Source organism: Andrographis paniculata, unplaced genomic scaffold (genome assembly GCF_009805555.1).
Source record: "Andrographis paniculata isolate CXL003 unplaced genomic scaffold, ASM980555v1 Contig87END, whole genome shotgun sequence".
NCBI lineage: Eukaryota > Viridiplantae > Streptophyta > Magnoliopsida > Lamiales > Acanthaceae > Andrographis > Andrographis paniculata.
The window spans coordinates 1,726,360-1,745,105 of record NW_026137625.1 but is presented as its reverse complement, the minus strand read 5'-3'; the positions used below and the strand labels follow the sequence as shown (position 1 = coordinate 1,745,105).

At 28.6% G+C, this 18,746-nt stretch overlaps 1 protein-coding gene across 2 annotated transcripts; it reads left to right on the top strand.

Moving 5' to 3' along the window:
- Nucleotides 1-5,800: 5,800 nt before the first annotated feature.
- On the top strand, nt 5,801-16,826 carry LOC127242619 (importin beta-like SAD2). Of its 2 annotated transcripts, XM_051262220.1 has the most exons (23): nt 5,801-6,104; nt 6,335-6,470; nt 6,871-6,958; nt 7,169-7,324; nt 8,055-8,217; nt 8,523-8,707; nt 8,792-8,965; nt 9,805-9,950; nt 10,052-10,175; nt 10,263-10,443; nt 10,699-10,858; nt 10,952-10,993; nt 11,080-11,198; nt 11,536-11,734; nt 13,119-13,250; nt 14,072-14,175; nt 14,253-14,432; nt 14,940-15,079; nt 15,161-15,300; nt 15,392-15,567; nt 15,898-16,024; nt 16,111-16,297; nt 16,568-16,826. In XM_051262220.1, the coding sequence occupies exons 1-22, from the start codon at nt 6,015-6,017 to the stop codon at nt 16,275-16,277; spliced, it is 3,129 nt and encodes a 1,042-aa protein (XP_051118177.1). In that variant the 5' UTR covers nt 5,801-6,014; the 3' UTR covers nt 16,278-16,297; nt 16,568-16,826. The 2 variants fall into 2 exon arrangements, with proteins under 2 accessions (XP_051118177.1, XP_051118176.1); XM_051262219.1 differs by having other exon boundaries at nt 16,111-16,826.
- The last annotated feature ends 1,920 nt before the right edge of the window (nt 16,827-18,746 follow it).

Sequence of the window (18,746 nt, the reverse complement as noted above, 5' to 3'; positions counted from 1 at the left end):
AAGTTCACTATATATTACAATACTGATTTATAGCAATATTCAATGTACATACGTATTACGATATATGGCAAAAATACATAACATAATAAATTAACTATATATCAAAATTAAACAAAATTTATTATATTTAAATTTAAATTTTTAATTATCATAATTTTTATTTTTTATTTTAATTATCTTTGGTTTCTAGCATAATACACCTATGCTATGCACAACAAAATAAATTAAAAAATCATTTTAATAAGGATTCGTTCACCCAATATTTGTAGATTAAATGACTTTTATGTGTGGCAAGTAGAATTGTATAAAAATATAAAATATATTATTTTAAATTTAATATTTGATTTTTTTACTTTTTGTAATGAAAATTTGATTTTTTTTTTTTACTTTTTTATTTTTGTATAAAATATTTTATAGTATTTTTTATTATTATTTTTTATGAATCGTAATTCAAAAATAATGTTAGAAAATTAGAGCCATTGTATTTATCATATTAAATTTTAATTTATTTAATATTGTATTTTTAATATGTAGATTCTTTGTAAATAAAAAATACTCCATCAGTCCACTTATTAAATTGATATTTATATTTGCTTTGTTATATTAACATTAAAAATATTCTTATATTTTTTTTTATTATACAAATATTATTATTTGTATTATAAGATGCTATAAAAATATTTTTGTCATTTTCTCTTAATTATACTATATTTTAATATAATAATTCATATTTAAATATTAACGACAAAAAGTAAATGTCAATTTATTAAGTGAACAAAAGAGAGTATAAAAAAAATAATTTAATTTAAAAATATAAAATATTAAACACGCAACAAATAAAATATATAAATAATAAAAATTAGATAAAAATTATGCTTATATTAAATATTGAAATTTTAAGAATGACAATAATAAAATAAAAACAAATTTTTCATATAATAAAATGTACCTTAACTTTTTATATGAATTATCCAAATATTCCTACAAATGCAAATACTCAAAACTTTAACACAATCTACAATATTAAAAAATATATATTAAAATATAATATTCGAAACTAAATCAATTAGAAAAAAAAAAACATACACAAAGTTAAAAAATCAAACATTAAAAAATAAAAAAGAACACAATATATATAAAGAAAAACACATATAGAATAAAAATAAAAATAAAATTTTTATATATTAAAATTTACTATAATTTTCTATATGAATTTTTGCAAATTAAAAGACTCAAAATTTGAATACAATATACAAAATTTAAAAATATATTAGAATATAATATTCAAAATCAAATCAATTAAAAAAATAGTATATATAATAAAATGAAAAAAAAAATATCAATAGAAATAAAAAGAACACTTATAATGATAAAAAAAAACATATATTAAAAGAATAAAAGTAATTTAATAAAAATAAATTATATATAAAATTTGCTATAAAATATCTAATCAAACACCTATTTTTTTATTTTTTATATTATACTGAAAATCAATTTTATATTCAAAATATCGCATCAACACCTATTTATCACACCATACAACTGTTTAAATTTAAAATTTTTACTATTAAAATCTCAATTCAAAATCTAAACCCTTAAACAAACACACATATGGATTCACAGTATTTTTCCATATCAAAATATTTAAAATTTAGACATAACCTAAAAAATTTAAAAAATATTAGAATATAATATTCAAAATCAAATAAATTTAAAAATATATTCATAATAAGATTATTTTTGTTTTAAAATTAAAATATTTTAATTTTTTAAAATTAAAATTAAAATAATTTTATATTAAAATTTATCATTATTTTTTTTATAACTTTTTTAACCATCTTTCAAATCAAAATATTTGAAATTTTAACATAATTTACAAATTAAAAAAAAAACATATTATAATATAATACTTCAAACTATGTTAATTAAAAATACATAAAAATAAAAATAAGACCATCAATTGGTAAAAAAAATAAAATATAACAATAATAATAAGGGGTATTTGGTTCAAGGATTTGATGAGATTCCATGAGATTTGGATTTTAAAATTCTATGAAAAATCCATGTTTGATTAATAAAAAGAAGGTGAAATTTAAAATGATGGGTTGAGAAAAGGGTCTAAAAAATTAAATAATTTTAACATTAATTATTATTTGAATTATATACTTAACTAAATTTATATTATTTTTTATTGTACAATATATTTTTTAAAAAATTAATAAATTCATTGTTTAAATTATTATTTATTATAAATTTTATTTGAATTATAAAATTATAGGGACGACCATAAGTCGGGTCAGTAGGAACTGATATTCATCCCAAATATATATTGTTAAATTCGAGATTCAAATTGGATCCGATTATACTAGATCCGACCGAGACTATATCCCGTAAGACTTGATGGATCCGAAAAATCCATTTTTTTTACAATTCTTAAATTTTAATTTAAAATTACACATGTATCGGATCCAATGTATATTGAAATTTATATATTTTATTAGAAAAATATTATAATAAAACAATGAATACGTTAAATTAAAAAAATATTTTTAATATAATTATATTGTTCGGAATTATTTTTTGATATGTATGGTTGATATATTATTATTATACTACCCTGATAATGATAATGATCATGATCCAGATCCAGGCCTAATACTCAAATAATTGGACTAACTTCAAATAAATAGGTCGGGCTCGGTCGGGTCTCGAGTTTACGCGAATCTATTGTCATCCAATGAAATTATTGATATCTTTTCAATTTATATTAATAATGAATTAGAGGTTTAATTTGTCAAAATAAATAAAATTCATAAGAGGACAATTATGTCATTTAGAATATAAAAAATTCAAATCCACGAAATATAGTTCCACCACATTTTACCAACCAAACATAACATGAGATTTCAAATCCTAAATATAATAAATCCCATCACATATAAATCATACTGTAAAATCTCAATCCCACCAAAAAAATTCATGAACCAAACAGCCCCTAAGAGAATTGATATAATAGGAAAATAGTAGTTAATTTTCTTTTAATCAAATTTAAATTTTTTAAAAATTAACAAAGAATTTTATTATATATTGGTGAAAAAACATAAGAGTAAGGGTAATCAATTATATAATAATCTCTTACTCCTTTAACAATTCATTTGTTTATTTTGATTTGTTTCATAAAAAGTATCTATTTTTTTTTAAGTAATTGTACTATCTATATATAATTACAAATATCCTTTCATAATTATTTTTATATTATACAATACTAATAAGATTAAATAACAAATAAATTTTAAATATAAATCTATATCAATCAATTAAAATTTAAATTAATATAAATTCAAAAAATTAGGATTGCGACCAAGTTGGATCATACAACCTTCAAATATATATGCACAAATTATTTTTATCTTAATTTAATATTTTTTATAAAAAATAACATATAATAATTTTTTTTATAAAATATAAAAATAACAAAATAGATAATTAAAAAATATATAAATAATAATAATGAAACTACTACATTAAAAAAAGTTTATGCGTTCAAACTTATTATTTTGAAATATGCATATACAACGATAAGAATGAAAAAAATAATTAATAAAACAAAACACAATAAATAATTTGAAAAATATATACATTGTATATTATTTTTTTCTTGCTTTTTACAATTTTTTTATTATTATAATTTCCTGTATCACAATATGAATGTTAGAATTACTAGAGACAAAAAAAAATATAATAATAAAATAATAGAATTAATATAATACGACAATTAATTTATACATAATCAAATTTAAATTATTAAAAATTAAATAAAAAATTTTATTATAAGAATTTCATTATATATTAATGGAAAAATGTAATCATTTGAAATAATATAAAGAATAATACTAATTATATTTACAAATAAATATTAAAATAATACTATAAATCTTAATATAGAAAACTATTTTCTTAAAAAGAAAAAATTATGGGTCAGTCAAAATAAAGAAAAATATCTACTATAATAAAATAGGAATGCTTGTAAACACATCTCAATCACCGCTATATCAACTAACAAAAGTAACAAACTTAAGAAAAATTAAGATAAAAAAAAATAAAAAATTGTTATGTTATGTAAAATTCTGATCGAACTACAAATATTCGATCGCAAATTTTCTTATTGGATTAAAAAAAAAAACAACGAATCATGAACACTCCTTAAAAATTTCAACTTCATCAAACGCTTAACGAAACACATATTCTTCCATATTCTTCTTCTAATCCGAGTATTCTTTTGTAATTATTTTCTTTTTATCAAAAGAATAAAAAAAATATATTACTATAAATAAAGTTAATACAAATGTTAAAAATAATATACAAAATTTTAAAATAGAATAATTTAAAGAATTAAAAATTAAGAAAATATATAGATAATGAAACTTCAAATTTATCTATATTTTTGTTGTTTATTATCCGAATAAATTTTAATTTTATTGAATTATTTGTTATTTTAATAAATTTTAATTAATTATTCACATTAAATTTAAAAAAATAAAATAAAATATCCAAATTATAATAGTTAATACCCGTTGTTAAATATATATATTAAAAATATTTTTTATATTAATTATATACTTATTTATACCTAATTAAAAAAATCTCAAGGTGCAATTTGAATTTCAGAGTTAAAAATGGAATAGAAAATACAATTAATATTATAATAATAATATTTTAATAAAATAATATGAAGATTAAAATAAAATTTTATACTTAAATATAAATAAATAAAAATTATAAAAATCTATTTATGATTAATATAAATAATTATATATATAAATATAAAAAATAAGTTAAAAATTAAATATATCATTAATTATTTCAATAATAATAATTTAATAAAATATATAATACGGGTTTGTTTGTTTATTATTTTTATTTTTATTTTTTTGGAAGTAAGATATACGAATTGTATCGATAATATTAAAAATAATACTACTTATATATTGAATATTAATTTTTGTAATAAAATAAAGTATATATTGGAAATTGTTTTTTAATATTAATTTTTGTAAAAAAATAAAATATATATTGGAAATTGTTTTAGAAAAAGAAATAGTGAGCAAATAAAATCAAAGATTAAAATAAAATTTTATCTATAGGGTGTGTTTGTTTGAAGGATTATCCAAGATTTTTACTATTTATCAATTTTTTTTTTTCAAAAACATCAAATCGAACATGTATTTATATCAATTTTAAATTTTATATTATACTAAAAATCAATTTTACATTCAAAACATTGTATTTATATCACATCGTACAACTATTTAAATTTAAAATTTTTAGTATTCAAATCCCGAACTCAAAATCAAAACCCCTGAACAATAGGTATAAAGTAGAATGTAAATGACTAAAATGCCTTACTTTTTGAAGGATTTTAAAGAGTATGTTAGAGTAATAAATAGGGATAATATGGAAAAGTAGAAATAATTTTGTTATAAAGTGAGAACCACGACTACTAAGAAAACAAGATAATTATTTTGAAACGGACGAAAATGAAAAAACAAGACAAATCTTTTTGGACTGAAGGAGTACATACAAATATAAAAAAAGAATAAGTTGAAAACATAGTATCACCTTTAATTGGAATGTCATCCAAACAAACCCTAAGGCCTAAAGCATGAACACCCAAACTTACCTAAACATCCTCTAAATATGCAAAGAAGGCAATAATTATCAATTAATTAATTAATTAATTGATTAATAGTAATATGGTAACAATGTTTGTTTAACAAATACTGCAACACACCAGCAGAGCAGAGCAGAGCAGGGCTAAAACCCTAATCATTTATATAGTTTCCAACACACGAACTCACAGGTTTCGCTGTCTGCCCTCGGACTTGAGTCATCTCCTTCCTCCTTTCCTCTCTCCAGCCGCTTCAAGGAAGACCAACCAAGGAATCTTCCTTTCTGGGCTCCAGATTTCGCGGTTAATCGCCCTTTTATTGGAGAAAGGAATTGAACTTTGAAGCATGGATGTTGAGAGCCTGGCGTTGATCTTGCAGGGTGCGTTAAGCCCCAATACTGCTGAGAGGGAAGCAGCAGAGAGGAGCCTCAATCAGGTATCCCATGGTCGAGGGTGATTTTTGATCTGTTAGTGATGCGCAAGCTTTGTTCTTTGTGCAATTGTTGGTATTTTGTTTTTGTTTTTGTTTTTGTTTTTGGTAAAATTAATGTCGTAACTAAAATAAGAGGCATCGTGTTGTGTAATTGTATTGGCTGATGATTTGGTACTTGAGATTGATGTGGTCAGTTTATAGGATTTGGGGATGATTGGTTTGTGTTTCTGCAGATTGAGCATGCTCCAGGGCATTTGGTGAGGTTGTTGCAGATCATAGTGCAGAAGAATCTCGATATGGCGGTCAGACAAGTGGCCAGTATTTCTTTCAAAAACTTCATTGCAAAAAATTGGGCCCCTCATGATCCTGGTAGGTTTTGTACATTCATGGGTGAGCATAGGATTTTTTGGTTGTCGATGATTGGGGTTGTCTGTAATTGTTTTTCGAAATTGAATTGATTTTTGATGTTTAGTCTTGGTTCGTTGTATTACTTTTCTAGATTTTTTTTAGCCCTTCAAGGCTGCAAGTAATAATAACTAAGTTTGTATTTTTATTGTCTCGAGTCATGGCAGGTCATAGTTCTTGTATTTAGATTAAGGTTGCCCAATCGTAGTGGCATTGCATTTATTGAATTTGGGGCAGCTAGTTTAGGTCTCACTGTTGAAAGGAATTGTATGGTATTTTCGTGGACTTTGTTTGTACTAGATAAATTCAATTTGTTGTATTTATGAATTTGCTGCTGACGAAAGTGAGAACTACCTGGTTGTAGATGAGCAGTCGAAGATCTCACCTGTTGACAAGGAAATGGTGAGAGAACAGATTCTTATTTTCATTACCCAAGTTCCCCCACCTATAAGGTATTGAAGACTGTTTTCATCTGTTATTTACTTTGTGATAATTTCCATTCGAAAAATAGATGCAATGCACGTAGAGGTTTAACCAAATTCATGCTCTTGATCTGTTCCATTTTGAAAATTTGATGTTACAATGTATTGGATCAATTGGTATGTAGTTGGCTTAATTGAGTTATTTGTTGGAATAATTGTTCTGTTATCTGATTTGAATAGGTCACAACTTGGTGAATGCTTGAAGACGATTACGCATGCGGATTATCCTGAGCAATGGCCAGCTCTTTTGCAATGGATAAAGCATAATCTGCAGGGTCAACAACAAGAAGTTTATGGAGCTTTATTTGTGCTCAGGATTCTTTCAAGAAAATACGAGTGAGTTAATGTTTTAATCGCTTCATCAGAATAACTGATCACCAATATTAGAGTGGCCTACACATAGTGCTCTTCAGGTTTTGAAATGACGTTGTAGTATCTTTTGTTGACATCACAGCAGAATGCATTTGATTAAATTACTTTTAAGGAAATTCTGTCGGACTTAGTTTTCAAGTTGCTTAAACTAGACTTGTGATAATCACTGCAAAAGAGTTTATATAGTCAACGAGTTGTGATTTTGCTGCATTTTTATTATTGATGATGGAAGCCTTCCAAAATCTGATGATCTCCCTAGGGGATAGATTGTTTATACAGAATTGTATTTAAAGTCAATGCAGTTTTTGACATGAATTTAATATCCATAATTTAATACCATTTATATAAACGACTAAGGATTTTCTTATGATGCGTCTAAATAAGGGCCTTTTTGCTCTGTCCTTGTCTATGCTTATCAATCACAAAGATAGCTTCACATTAAAAACACAATTTTCCAAAGCATTTAGAATTTAATTACACTATTATAATTACTTATGTGGGATTAGTATCTTCAACTTTGAAATAATTGTTTGTAAGACAGCAATAAATACATTATACTACTGGAGGAAGTGTAGATGCAGATGCAGATGTTCGCTAAATCTTCTGTTCATATTATCAATGCCTTGTTGATTGCCAAAAATGATGAAATTTCTGTAATGTAACCTCTTTTTCCCTGATTGTTTTCAACTTGCAGATTCAAGTCAGATGAGGAGAGGATACCTGTTCATCACATTGTTGAAGAGACATTTCCTCATCTGATTAACATTTTTGACCAGCTTGCTCAAGTTGCTAACCCTTCGGTTGAAGTAGCTGATTTGATCAAGTTGATTTGCAAAATATTTTGGTCATGCATCTATGTAAGTTTATACTTATTGGTCTGTAGTTTTTCATTGTGTGCATCTTCAGTTTATTGGACTTTCGGATAGGTCATTTTTTTTAAGAAAAATCTAATATTTGTTGTCTCGTTTGCTTCCACTAATTCTATTTTATTAAAATTTGCTTTTCTGTAAAACCTAAGCATGTTCAACTGAATGAATAATAAACAGACTTTTCTATTATGACATCAAATATTGCGTTGCAAGCTGTGTGTGTTTCCTTTTTCTTTTTGTTAAAATAAATATATTTAAGTTAGAGCTAATTTGTGTGTTTCATTCACAACCAGTTGGAAATTCCAAGGCAGTTGTTTGATCCAGTTTTATTCAATGCCTGGATGGTTCGTTTTTTAAATTTGTTGGAGAGGCCCGTTCCTGTTGAAGGACAGCCTGTTGATCCTGAGCTGAGAAAATCATGGGGATGGTGGAAAGTAAAGAAGTGGACAGTCCACATATTAAATCGCCTTTACACTAGGTAGTGGCTTGTTTCTTTTATGCATTTTCTTTTATATGCTGGCTAGTCTAGTAATCCATCTGGATTTCAATCAACCTATTCCAGGTTTGGGGATGTGAAACTTCGAAACCAAGAAAACAAAGCTTTTGCTCAAATGTTCCAGAGAAATTATGCAGGGAAGATTTTGGAATGTCATTTAAATTTGCTGAATGCCGTACGTGTTGGGGAATATTTGCCAGACAGAGTCATCAATCTTATTTTGCAATACCTGAGCAATAGGTGTGGTACTAACTAAAACTCTATATTACAATTTTCATGCAGTTCTCATTTGGAGTGTTTAATTATAAATCTTGGAGGCCAATTTTGTCACCCCTCTTTTAACATTAATCTCGTCAAGTTACAGTCAAAGAGAATACCTGTTTAGTCTCGCAATCGATCACCGGGAATCTATACACTATATTTAAAGTAGATAGATTAGACTTACCAAACCAGTTGTAGCTTGTAACTAGACATTTTGTCATTTTACGATGCAACAACAAAATTCAAATTCAAATGGTGTTTTGGGATTTGAATTCTTTTTTAATAGCAAATAGGTTTTTGGATGTTATGATTTTTAAGGACAAAAATAAGATTTTATTGTAGATAGCATAGTGTGGAAATGGCAACAAAAGCCCAAACAAATGCCAACCAAACCCTTTAGGCTGTAAAAGCTCTTGCCTTAGTTTCCTCTTTAATAATAGTATTTATTGAAGGCCGGCCTTTCAAATCCACTTTAAGGTATGGAGTAGGTTTCATTAAATAGAGACTACAAAATAAAGCATATCCAATATAAATATATATATATATATATTGAGGAGTATATGAAGAAAACATGTACATATTATATACATGTAAAATGTGAGTTGTATCCTTTGATATTGAACACAACTTTCCATTCTGATATCATTTAGTAACCACTTCATGCAAACCATTTAACTACTGGGGAGATCTATTATATATATTTATCATTTCTCTCGACAGTTATCAATTTATATTTTTTCAAGTTCCTTGCAATCACTTTTTAGTAACCGTAAGAGTTTATTTTTCTAATAACATACATGCACTTGTTCATCATGCAGTATCTCAAAGAAAAACATGTTTAGTCAATTACAACCAAAGCTTGATATTGTTCTCTTTGAGATCATCTTTCCGCTTATGTGCTTCAATGACAATGACCAAAGGCTCTGGGAGGAAGATCCATACGAATATGTGAGGAAGGGATATGGTGCGTTTCACATTTGTGTTTATTTATTTATTATTTTATTTATGTGATCTATGACTTCCGGAATTAAATTATATATGTTATTATGTAATTTATCTTTGCAGACATAATTGAGGATCTATACAGTCCTAGAACCGCTGCATTGGATTTTGTGAGTGAGTTGGTTAGGAAACGTGGAAAGGAGAACCTTCAAAAGTTCTTGCTATTTATTGTAAATGTTTTCAAGAGGTGTGTGAGTGCTTTTACATTTTTTGTCTTGACTAAGTAATTTCATTTGTGAAACATGTTGTAAGTGACTAATTATTCATAAACTAGATATGATGAGGCTGCTCCGGAATACAAGCCTTACAGGCAGAAAGATGGTGCCCTTCTTGCCATTGGAGCATTGTGTGATAAACTTAAGCAAACCGAACCTTACAAATCTCAACTTGAGCTTATGCTTGTACAGCATGTGTTCCCGGAGTTCAACAGTCCTGTGGGACATCTCAGAGCTAAGGTACGGTGTTTTGATTTGTTTTGATGTCGCCATATCCTTTATGTATACTATGGAACCTATGTAAGTGCTTAGGTCTGTTTATATCTGCTGTCTTTCTTTGAACATGGATACATGAATGCGTGCACACATAAGTTAGATGATAACTAAATTATAGTCCACGTTAAGATTCTCTGAGTTATAAAGCCTCAATTTTTTAAACCTTCATTTGGTAGTGGTGATTGATTTTTAATTTGAAATTTGTTTATTGGTTTACAGGCAGCATGGGTTGCTGGGCAATATGCACACATTAATTTTTCAGATCCAAATAATTTCCGAAGAGCATTACACAGCGTTGTTGCTGGGATGCGCGACCTGGATCTTCCAGTTCGTGTAGATTCTGTCTTTGCATTGCGATCTTTTGTGGAAGCTTGCAATGGTGCAGTGTTCCTCTTTCAAAGAGTCTTTAGTTATGTATGTGGTACCACTTTTAATATCTAAAGTGATCTTTGATGAGCATTTTTATGTACAGATTTGGGTGAAATTCGGCCTATTCTTCCTCAGTTACTTGACGGTATAACATTTGAGATTTATTTAAGTCATGCTTTTCATTGCACAATAACATTCAATGAACTTCGTCGTTTGCATTTATATTTTCAGAGTTCTTCAAACTAATGAATGAGGTTGAGAATGAAGATCTAGTATTCACCCTTGAAACAATCGTGGACAAGTTTGGTGAAGAGATGGCTCCTTATGCTCTTGGATTATGCCAAAATTTGGTGAGATTAGCTTTGCTTTAAAATTTATGCTATGGTTACTTATGTTTTCAACTTTTCTTTTCCACACTACATATTCAAACAAATTTCCTCTAAAGAGCATTGCATCCGACACCTAATTTAATATAAAATATTTCATAAAAAATTTTCTATTAAAAAAAGTCACATCCAATGGCTATTTACTCGGCATCCATTTCTTATTTTTCATTCAGAGTATTACTATTTCCAAAACAATTTAAAACACCAAAACACTTCCAAAATATATCCAAACCAACCCTTGGTATATTTATTTTAAGTTGATGGATTTGGTGTCTGTTGAATTAAATGCTTTTCTTTTCAGGCTAATGCATTTTGGAAGTGCTTGAGTTCTGCTGAAGCAGATGAGGACGGTGATGATCCAGGTGCTTTGGCAGCTGTTGGTTGTCTGCGTGCTACAAGCACGATTCTGGAGTCAGTCAGTAGGCTTCCTCATCTCTTTATTCACATCGAGCCAACTTTGTTACCAATAATGCAGAAGATGCTTACGACTGACGGACAAGGTAGCCCTTCTGTTTGCATAATGTGTATTCATACCTTCTTATTCTGCCTTGGCGTTATTGTCATAGCTCCGAATTCTGTTAAATTTTCTGTCATGAAAAATGTACATATGCAACAATGACAATCAAGTCCACAAAAGATCATAATTATCAATAGTGCGCTATAGCGGCGTAGCATAGTGGAGAGGCACTCTGCCACTACGGCCGCTCCGCAATTTCGCGTTTACTCAATAGCGGAGTAGCGGCTTGTAGCGGCACTCCGTTATGCTATACCGTTATTGTAGCTCATTGGGTTATCTTTTAACACGTAAATAATTGAAATTTAACTTTAACCTATAAAATATACCTTTTTTGTTATAATATAGACGAAAAAAAAACTAACATTTATCTTAAATCTTAACCAAATATTTAGATCCATTCCAAGAAAATAAACAAATTAGAAAGTCAAAAGTTGCAAGATTTGGTTTGTATAAGTATAACCAAAATTTGTTAGATCTTTTTGGTATCAATGATGTGATTGGTCCTCTTGTTTTAAACGATATTGATGATTTAAATGAGTGGTTAATTAAAGAAGTTGATAATTGCAAATGAGGGTTGATCTTTGATAATGGTAATTTTACTATGGGAGTTGTTGATATTACTGGAGCTAACGGGTCTGCTTTTCACACTATGATACAAATATCAATACATCAATGAGAAATAAAACTATAGGTGTTTTCAGCTCTAAAAGGGGAAATGATATTATGTAAGGTGACAAACATACAATAGAATATATAGATGAGAATGAAGAAGAAGAGGAAAAATACATAGATAAGAGTAATTAAGCAGTGAGGATGACGAAAATGAGAAAAAAAATTATATAACTATCTAACAATAATGATCATATCTTCTTTTTTTTTTTATATTTTATTATCTTGGATGATTATTACGAGATCAATTTATAAGTTTTTTTTTTTAATGAGCCATGTGTTAATGGTATAAGCCTGCCTGGGAGCAAGCAAGGAGAAGATAGCTGTCTTTGCAGCCTTATTTTTGTTATAATTTTTTATATATAATAATTTAGATATATATTCTTAAATATTTAAATAGCAGCCATATTGCTATCCGCTACTCCGCTATAGTATTCTAGATGTTGACTGCTACGCACCGCTATCTATGATTGACAACTAGCAACAGATTAGGTCAAGGCATGCTATACACAAGTTCAAGAAAATCAAACATAAACCTTGTAATGCAATTGATAACTAGCATACAATGTTTTCCAAACAGATACTTGGGTGATCTGATCCAGAATGTCTATCCTAGTTGATAGCTAGAATGCACGGACCTCGATGAGGACAACTTAGCTCATTTAATGTTCATATGTTCATTATATTTAATTTTGCAGAGGTATTCGAGGAAGTTTTGGAGATTGTCTCTTACATGACCTTCTTTGCGCCTACTATATCACTGGAGATGTGGAGTCTTTGGCCATTAATGATGAATGCCCTGGCTGACTGGGCCATCGACTTTTTCCCAAGTATGCTGTAGCTATTTCAATTTGCATTTGAAGAATCCTTTATTATTACTGTTGTTATTGACTCTTCTTTCTTGAATTAAGTGTTCTTTTTTGCTTGAATCTTCAATGAGCTATCCACGTTTTTCTGCAATCTGTAAATGTCTGAAGGGTGGAGTCAATATGATTCTAACACTATGGCATGTTGATTCTTCGACAATGCCAATTTTGTATCAAGAAACTTTTCTACCTTGCTAGTTTTTAGCTTAGTGAGTATTTGAGGAATCTGAGTTGGTCTGATTTCTTTGCACCATTTATAGTGTGTTTGTTTGGGGTTTTGGATTTTGGGTTTGTAAAATTTTGAATTTGAATAGTTATTTGATGTAATAGTTTTGAATTTAAAATTGATCTTTAATATAATAAAAATAAATAAAAAAATAGGAGTTTGATTTGATGTTTTTGTGGAAAATAAAGTAGTGAATAGTAGAAGACTTTAAAAAATCCCCAATCAAACACACCATTAGATTCTCTTAGATGCAAAATCACTTACAAGCTAAAAAATGTCATCTTCATTTGGTTCGATGAGCAAAGTAACATGGGTTTAGTCATTTACTGTGTCATAGTGGTCTTTTGTCTTGTAGAACAACTTTCATAATTTGTAAACGTTATGGACTTTGTTACTTGGATCATTTGTGCGTTTCGATTGATATGTTTTCTCGGTTTATTGGAAGTAATTTTTGGTTTTCAAACTCTTCTATTTTATAGTGGAAAAAGATACTGGATTTGTACTCCGTGAATACTTTTCATTATTAAAATAATCTTATTCCATGCTCTGCAATTTTCAGATATCTTGGTACCGTTAGATAACTACATTTCCAGAAGCACTGCACACTTTTTGACATGCAAGGAACCGGATTACCAGCAAAGCCTCTGGAACATGATTTCATCTGTGAGTTGTTTTTTAATGCTAAATTCCAGATGAGCACGCTGATGATCTCTAGCATATGCCTTATGCAAATCGTACAGGTCATGGGTGATAAAAATTTGGAGGACGGTGATATTGTGCCAGCACCTAAGCTGATCCAGGTTTTGTTTCAAAACTGCAAAGGACAGGTTGATCATTGGGTTGAGCCTTACTTAAGAATCACCATTGAGCGTTTGCGTCGTGCTGAGAAGCCTTATTTAAAATGCCTCTTAATTGAAGTGGTAAAGAACCTTTTTCCCCCTTCTAAATGTGCACAGTATTATTGAATCTGACACATCATTTGGAACTTTTCAATCCATTAAATTCACATGCATTATAGTCTAGTGTATCATTACTTAATACCTCAGTCTGCGAAATCATTTTCATATTAGTCACTGAAAGTCATCTTTTGGCCATGGGTTGTGGCATGTTGTGCAAAATCGGATGTTTGGTATATTCTGCTGCAAATGTTTTATGTATCTTTCCCTTTAAGAATTTAAAGATACTCAGACCAGCAGTTTGCATTATTTTGGAATAAATTGCTCTATTTTCTTGAAAAGTTGTATGTGCTTTTAGACTAAAAAATCGATTCAATTAAGAAAGATGCATTTTTACAGAGATTTGATTTTATCTATTATTATTATTATTTTGCATCTTTGTGGTTTTTTTTTTTTTAATTTATTTGTGGCTCCTCTTGTGAAAATCTCCATTGGTCAAGTATTGATACAGATGTAAGTATTCGTTGACAGGTTGCTGATGCACTGTATTATAATGCACCGTTGACGCTCAACATACTGCAAAAACTTAATGTTGCAACAGAGGTTTTCAACCTTTGGTTCCAAATGTTAAAACAGTTTAAAAAAAGTGGAGCCCTCGCTAATTTTAAAAGGTATTCAATTTATGTTCCTGCTTGGATTTCAGCTCAGTTTTCGTTGGTTCTGTAAAAGGAACTGATCATTTCTGTTTACAGGGAACATGAGAAAAAGGTGTGCTGTCTGGGATTAACAGCCTTGATCCCTCTCCCTGCTGATCAGTTGCCCGTAGAAGCACTGGAGCGTGTTTTCAAATCTACGCTTGATCTGCTTGTTGCATATAAGGAACAAGTGGCAGGTTGCTTCGTTTGCTTGCCATTACGTGAAAATGAACATCAAACTAACTTTTGTTGTTCATATATAATTATATCTTTTGCCAATTTGAACAGAGTCTGCAAAGGCGGAGGAAGAGGAAGAAGAGGAGGATGGTGAAGATGACGACGAAATGGGTACTTTTCAAAGTGATGATGACGATGATGGTGATGGCTCTGATGATGAGATGGGGGTTGATGCTGAAGATGGTGATGAAGCTAACAGTGCTAAACTTCAGAAATTAGCTGCTCAGGTGGGTGTTGATTAATTGATTCTTTTTCTTAATATGATTTTCCACTTCCCAAAGTCTGAACAATGCATACAAGAGATAATTTAGATATGCATGGAATATACTTTTTGATCTTAAAGTTTGAGATGGATATGTTGCGCACGGGCTTCTTGATGCACTAAAGTTTTTATGTTTCTAGGCTTCCCAAACAATGAAATATCGATCGCGACATTTTGCGACCATTAAAATGTAGACTAGTCGTGCATTCGATAAGCATTGAGTTCAACTGCTGGGATTCACTTTTCCGTTATTTGTTTTTTGTAAAAAACTTAAATTTAAGATTTGGATATGCAGGCCAAGGCTTTCCGTAGTGCTGAATCGGATGACGACGACTCAGATGATGGTTTCAGTGATGATGAAGAGTTGCAATCCCCCATTGATGATGTCGACCCTTTCATTTTCTTCGTGGACACTGCGAATGGTAAAACATTACACTAAAGAGTGATCGAACAAAAAAAAAGCTAAAATTCAATCAGTCTCCTTATCTCTATGCCGTTTGTTCTGCAGCTCTGAAAGTATCAGACTCTTTGCGGTTCCAGAGCCTTATGAACACGCTCGATTTTCACTATCACGCGCTTGCAAATGGGATTGCTCAGCACGCTGAGGCAAGAAAAGTAGAGATTGAAAAGGAAAAGATGGCGAAAGTGACAGAAACCCTCGCAGCTGCCTCGTGATACAAACTATCAAGTTGTCGGTAATACATCTGAATTCTTTTGTTAGTCGTTAAAAAGAACGAAGAGTGAGAGTCTGGATTGAGCCCTTGGCTCGTCTTTGTTGGCAAAATCGGCTTGCAATTAGGGACTCGAGTTTTGAGTCTCGAGAGATGATGTTGGTTTTCGACGAATTGGTTCTTCTACATAAGAGGAAGCTAATTCTGCAGTCGTCTGTCCATTCGTCATTGCAGGGGTCCTGCATTTGTATAATTTTTTCATACTCTGTTGTTCTTGTGTCATTTATTCGGCAGGCAGGCAGGCGGATGGATAAAGAAATGCATTTGTAAAAGGATCGATAATGCATGTTAGGAGTCGGAGTCGCGATAGGCGCTCGCTCGACGTCGTCGTTGAAACATTTTTGGTTTTGATGTCTGCGATGAATGTTTTATCACTTTGGGAGGAATGGTCTGGTCTGGTCTGGTCTGTCCATCCATGGCTACTCTGATTTTTTGGTTTTTCGGATTTGTCCCGGCAAGTTTGGAAATAAATATTATGATCAATGCTTTATGACGGAGTTTCTGTTGCCTGAGTGTTGGTGAAGTATTTTCAGGCGATGGACCGGAGCCGGAGCCGGAGCCGGAGCTTATGCCTTATGATTAAGTGAAATCTTCTTATCCACGAAATGGTATATATTTTAGAGTAAACTGTTTTTTTAGTCCCGTAACTGGACTCCTTTATCATTTTAGTTCTCTAGCGCCGGAGATGCCCACGTGGCTCGCCGGAGGTGACATGTCCGCAAGGTGTCCCGCCAGGTGAGCGACACCCGATTTTTTTATTTTTTAATTTTTAATTTTTTTTATTGTACCAAATTAAAAAAATGAAAAAAATACAAATAAAATTTAAAATAAATTAAAAATAAGTTTTAAAAAAAAAATTAGAAAAATGAAAAAAAAAATGATTTTAAGTTCTTGTGTTTGCGACAGGCTCCATTTACAGGACTAAAAAAAACAGTTTATCCTGTATTTTAAGTTCTTGTGTTTGTGTCTGGTACATACAAGTGAAGCCAGAATAATTTCATTACGGCCGTTTGAATTGACTTAAAAAATAAGTAGAAGTCAAAAGTAGAAGCAAATGCAAATAGTTCGATTTTATGTTTGGATGAGTAATTATAAAAGCAGTTTTTTAGTTTGGTTTTGATATAATAAAGTTGAAAGTGCTTTTAAATTATAAAAATTATCAAATAGAACATAGTAATGTAAATAGTATATTGTTTATTAAAATTTTCTAATTTATTTAGAATTTTATAAATTATATTTAAAAATTTTAATTATCTAAACTATTTGAAAATATATTTTATTAAATTGTATGTATAAATTATATTTGTATTTTTTTTATTTTTTATAAAAATGAAAATTAAAAATGTAATTAAATTTATGTGTTTTTTATATTTTTAGTTTAAAATATTTTTTATGTTGGATACAAAGTGTGTTGCAATATAAAAAATAAATTTTTGTATAATTTTTTATAAACATATACTATAATATACTTCATCCGTTCCTTAACAATCTATCCATTTTTCTATTTTGATCTGTTCCATAACAAAATATTAATTTTCTTTTTTAGTAATAGTACTATCTATCTAACATTACAAATACTCTTCCAATTTACAATATATTACACAAATGTCATTACTTTTATATAATACAATACTAATTGGGTTAATTTAGTCTTTTTATATTTATTTCTACTTTATACCAATATAATACTAATATTAATATTTCTAAAAATTTGTGCAAAAAACAAATAGATTTATTGATATGAGACGCATGGAGTATACTATTGTGTTGGGTATATATATTATATACTTCATCTGTCCCATATCTATATATCAATTTTCTTTTTACACGGAGTTTTAGAAATATTAGTATTATATTGGAATAAAGTAGAAATAAAGGTAAAAAAACTAAATTAACCCTATTAGTATTGTATGATATAAATGTAATGATGTTTGTATAATATATTGTAAATTGGAAAGGTATTTGTAATGTTAGGTAGACAGTACAATTACTTAAAAAAGGTCTTATGAGACAGACCAAAATAGAAAAATGGATAGATTGTTAAGGGACGATGGAGTATTTTTTTTTTAAAAATGGTATTTGATTTAATATTTTAAGGGGAGAATCAATGTTTTCAAATTTTAAAACAAGATTAATTTTCAGAAAATAAGAATAACAAAATAGATAACTAATAAAAATGAAACTACTATAATAAAAATAAATTTTTTATATGTTAAAACTTATTATAATTTTCTATATCAATTTCCTAAATATTTTTTCAAATCAAAAGGTTTGAAATTCTAACATAATTTATAAAATTGAAAATGTATTAAAATATTATATTCAAAACCAAATCATGAAAAAAAAATACATATGTAATCAGATGACAAAATTGATTAGTAAAATATATATATATATATAATATTAAATATAT